The sequence below is a fragment of the Limulus polyphemus genome, unplaced genomic scaffold (genome assembly GCF_000517525.1).
Source record: "Limulus polyphemus unplaced genomic scaffold, Limulus_polyphemus-2.1.2 Scaffold4385, whole genome shotgun sequence".
Classification (NCBI taxonomy): Eukaryota; Metazoa; Arthropoda; class Merostomata; order Xiphosura; family Limulidae; genus Limulus; species Limulus polyphemus.
In genome coordinates this window covers 38,988-42,842 of record NW_013669995.1, presented here as the reverse complement: position 1 = coordinate 42,842, position 3,855 = coordinate 38,988, and the positions used below count along the sequence as shown (strand labels likewise).

Here is a 3,855-nt window from a genome sequence, read left to right as displayed (position 1 = left end):
AGACGTAACAATATATTCAAAGAGAAGGGTAAAAAAAACGTTTAAGAATCACATTGTTTCCTCCGACTGGATAATTACTTTCTTTTTTTAAGTTAGAGAAATGTTACAAAGTTTAAGGAAGTTAAAAAAATTATACAAGTTTGTTTATAAACAAAGAAATTAGTAACATACTTTGTCTTTTAAAACCTTCTGCATGATATGCACTTCATCTGAATCAGATCCTCTGGCTCGTCCTTGTGTTCTACAAGATAAATAAAAAAATAACCACAGTTCAGTCTACATAGTTGATAAATCACAAAACATTCAAGCCATTTCCAATCATCAGAAAATAATAATGTTTTCTCAAGTCTTGATCTTTACATAGTAATAGTATCTTAATTTCTTTTTTTTTTGTCTAGATGCTTTTCTTTGTCAGTTTCATCCTTCCATTAAATTAAAAGTTTAAGCTTTTTTCTTCTTTAAACTTCATTATAGTTCAACTTTCAATATACTGAATTTAAAATACAATTATATGTAACACAAAGAAAGGCTTACAGTTCTAAAACCCTAGTTGTTACATTTGATATTGTATTGAAAAGTGAAGAAACCTTTTTATTCCCATGCTAGTAACAGATTGCAAGTTAAGCCAAGTTTGACTAACTACCCTAAACAAACTGTTTGTTGCTTTAAAAATAGTTAATATATATATATATAATGTGTTTATAACAGTATTGGAAATAATTATGGAAATGATGAGCAAAAAGGCGTATAAAAGGAAATACTATGGAAGTTCAATCTCCTTAGAATGTAAAAATGAACTGCAGCAAAGCACAACTAATAGTTAATAGTTTACACTGTGACTGGTTATCATTCAACCAATCAGAAAGTGCCACACCTGTATAAAGCCTATAAAAGTACAGGCAATCATACTATAACCAACAATAATAGTGTGAATCTAGTCATACCCGAAATTCCACATGATAAGCATGTAAAAGTCAAAAGTTCTGGTTAGTCAAAGACATTCCACGTGAAAAATTCCAGCGAAACTCCTAATTCAGTAGAAGCTGTATGCCAAAACTTTGGTGAGGGTATGTGAAACTGGTACTGTTAATAGTGGTAGAGGTAGAAAACCAAAATTGTTTAAAAGTGCTCTAAGTAAATATTAATTCTCTGTATAAAGCAAAGGGCTTACGTACAAAATATTAATGCATACTACAAACTCTGCCTATGGCTTATTTTGATTATAGTTTGTAATGCATCGAATAAAGCAGAAAAGGAACCGACTTTGAGCCAGCAGAATTCGGCTTGTCTTTAACTTGTAAATTTGTTAATTTTGTCCTTTCAACAGCATTGGCTAGCTTATAGTTCAATTTTCATCATCTCAAATGTTTATTCACAAATAGAATGTAAAAAAATTCATCATATAACTGGCCTTAAGAGTACTTTGAAGCAATTTGGGAAGAGATCGATAGAGGCAATGAGGTTTTAAACATCACCTGTAAGTTAGTGAAATAACTTGGCAGCCTTGAGTGGGAAATCACAGACTCATTCTCCAATGCTTAACACCCCCCTCCCGCCCACATCCCTGCATATGAAATGATTTACAGAATATTTACCTCTTAGCATTTGGTTTGTCAAGAGCAAATCCCATCAAATCTTCACAGCTTACATGCTTATCTGTCCTTTGAACTTCCACTGGTGAAGAGTCTCCAGATGTATTTGATAGACTGTCGGAGGTGCTATTATTCATATCAAGGGAAAATATAAAGATGCACGAACAACTTAAATTACAAGTGTAATTAAGACATTACAAGGTTTTTGAAAGAAGAAAATGAAAACCAAAGTTTAAAAAAAAACATTACATTTTATGTAAGTTCTGTGGTTTATTCAATCATTTTCAAGAGGTTTTTGTTTATTATATCTAATAAATCAGAAGAAATAGCATTTTCAAGGCATTAGATCTGTAAACATTATACGCTTGGTCATTTCTTTGACGGTTATAAAACAAGGGATAAACATAATTTCCATACGAGCTTTTGCGGGAACATCTTTACCAAACACTAACAATATACACCTTAAAATCAGAAATGATATTCAACGTTAAACTGGTACACAATTAAAAACATTTTATTTAGGCCTATCTATGGCCTTCAAAAAGTTGATGACACTACATGTCACTCCTGAGGATGATGCTGTAATGTCGAAACATGTAGAGTCGTCAACTTTTTCCCAGTATATTAAAATTAGACTGATGCTTTGGATTTGTTCTTTAATGTGATTCAAACCTTGAATTATTAACTAGAAAAAACAAAACAAGCAAAAAATTAATTAATCAAATCTTTGAATTGCCTTTAACTCAACAAACCTATAGGTCCTTGAAGTCTTCAAAGGTTCTGGTGTGGTAGGAGTAGACTCATCTTTTGGATCAGCTAATGCACTCTCAGTCATTGTGTTAAAGCTCTTATCACAATCTTTATTAGGTTTACCATGTGAAAAGTTGTCATTTCTTGATCTGGAAACTTCTGTAAGTGATTGCTGTTTAGATAAGGAGGTCAATGGTTTCGTTTCATTTTCTTCATTGGCAATAAGAGGATGCTTGCGCTGATGCAGTCTAGAAAGGGATGAAATACTGATTCCTGATCTTGGAAGGGGTAATGGTGGACCTTCATTGGATGGAAACTTTGTTTTTTTTTCAGAGTAACTGCTAGCAGGAGAGCTATTGGCTTTGGTTTCTCTTTGTTCATCCAAACAAGAATTGTGTCTCTGTGGCTTTGGTAATGTACTAGATGCTGGTGAGGATGGCATCGTGGACCTGACAGGAGGAAGAGGAGGGGAAACTGATAATGTGCTGCATTGCTCATCGTGTGCACTGGCCATAGACCTGGAACCCACAAATGAACGTGACGTTGTTCCTTTGGATGGAATGGGAGTACTTTGGTGTTTATTGCCACGCACTTTTGGCTGGACAAGACCTCCTTTTCGAAGCATTCTTAGTGGGTTGGACTCTGGCGTTTCTTCCAAATTTGACGTATCTTTATTTTTGGAGAGTCTTGATGCCAACTGATTGTCTCTGTTCTGAGACTGATAATGGCGATGATTATCTTGAATGGTTACAGTAGACTGATGACAAATGGCAGACACTTGTGGCTGGGTTGCAACTGGTTCAAAGATGGGGCTGGAAGAAGTGGGTCCACTGGGTTTTATCCCTTGTCCATTATCAACAACAGAATGGTATACATCCTGAGCTTCATCACTTAATTTCAAATCTTGAATACATTCAGTTTCAGAACTGAAATTCCTTTTTTCAGCTTTAGGACTAATTTTGAGCCTAAAAGAAAACTTCTTTTTCACAGGTGAGATTGGAGATTTGGGACTCTCTTGATTGACAGGATCTTGAGGGTCAGAATCAATGCCAAATGTACTTTCTTCAGCTAGTTTCTTGGCCATGGCTATGGCTGATTCTAAAGACTCTGCATCTGAAGCTGAAATAGTTCTCAGTTTTAACTCCTTTTTTATACTTTGCTGTTCCTTCAAGGAGTTGCTCCTCTTACTTTCTCTTCCAAACATACTATCGTTAATTTTGTTTCTATTTGCAGCTTTAGGCAACTCTACTGTATCTACATCTAAAGATAAAACATCCACATTTGAATTGTGACTGGTTTCATCCAAGCTCTCAAAAATATTGTTACGTCCTGCTGCACCATCCAAATTACAGTCAAAAAGTTCTTCAGAATTTGTACAGCCCAGAGCCTTCAAAAATTCATCCATCAATGATGGGCCTAAGTCTGGAGCCTAGATTTACAAAGAATGTTTTTAATACAGTATATACATTAGCTTATCTATAATAAATATATATGCATGGGTATTATTTTTATA

The 3,855-nt window shown here is 34.4% G+C and overlaps 1 protein-coding gene across 2 annotated transcripts in view; it reads right to left on the bottom strand.

Moving 5' to 3' along the window:
* Positions 1-3,855, bottom strand: part of LOC106471066 (tyrosine-protein kinase PR2-like) — a 32,340-nt gene that overhangs the window by 1,455 nt on the left and 27,030 nt on the right. For both annotated transcript variants that reach the window (XM_013931654.2, XM_022399689.1), the window contains 3 exons: positions 2,345-3,771; positions 1,596-1,718; positions 172-241 (listed from right to left, as the gene is read on the bottom strand). In XM_013931654.2, the coding sequence (XP_013787108.2) occupies positions 172-241; positions 1,596-1,718; positions 2,345-3,771 (1,620 nt within the window). The remainder of the gene's footprint in view (positions 1-171; positions 242-1,595; positions 1,719-2,344; positions 3,772-3,855) is intronic.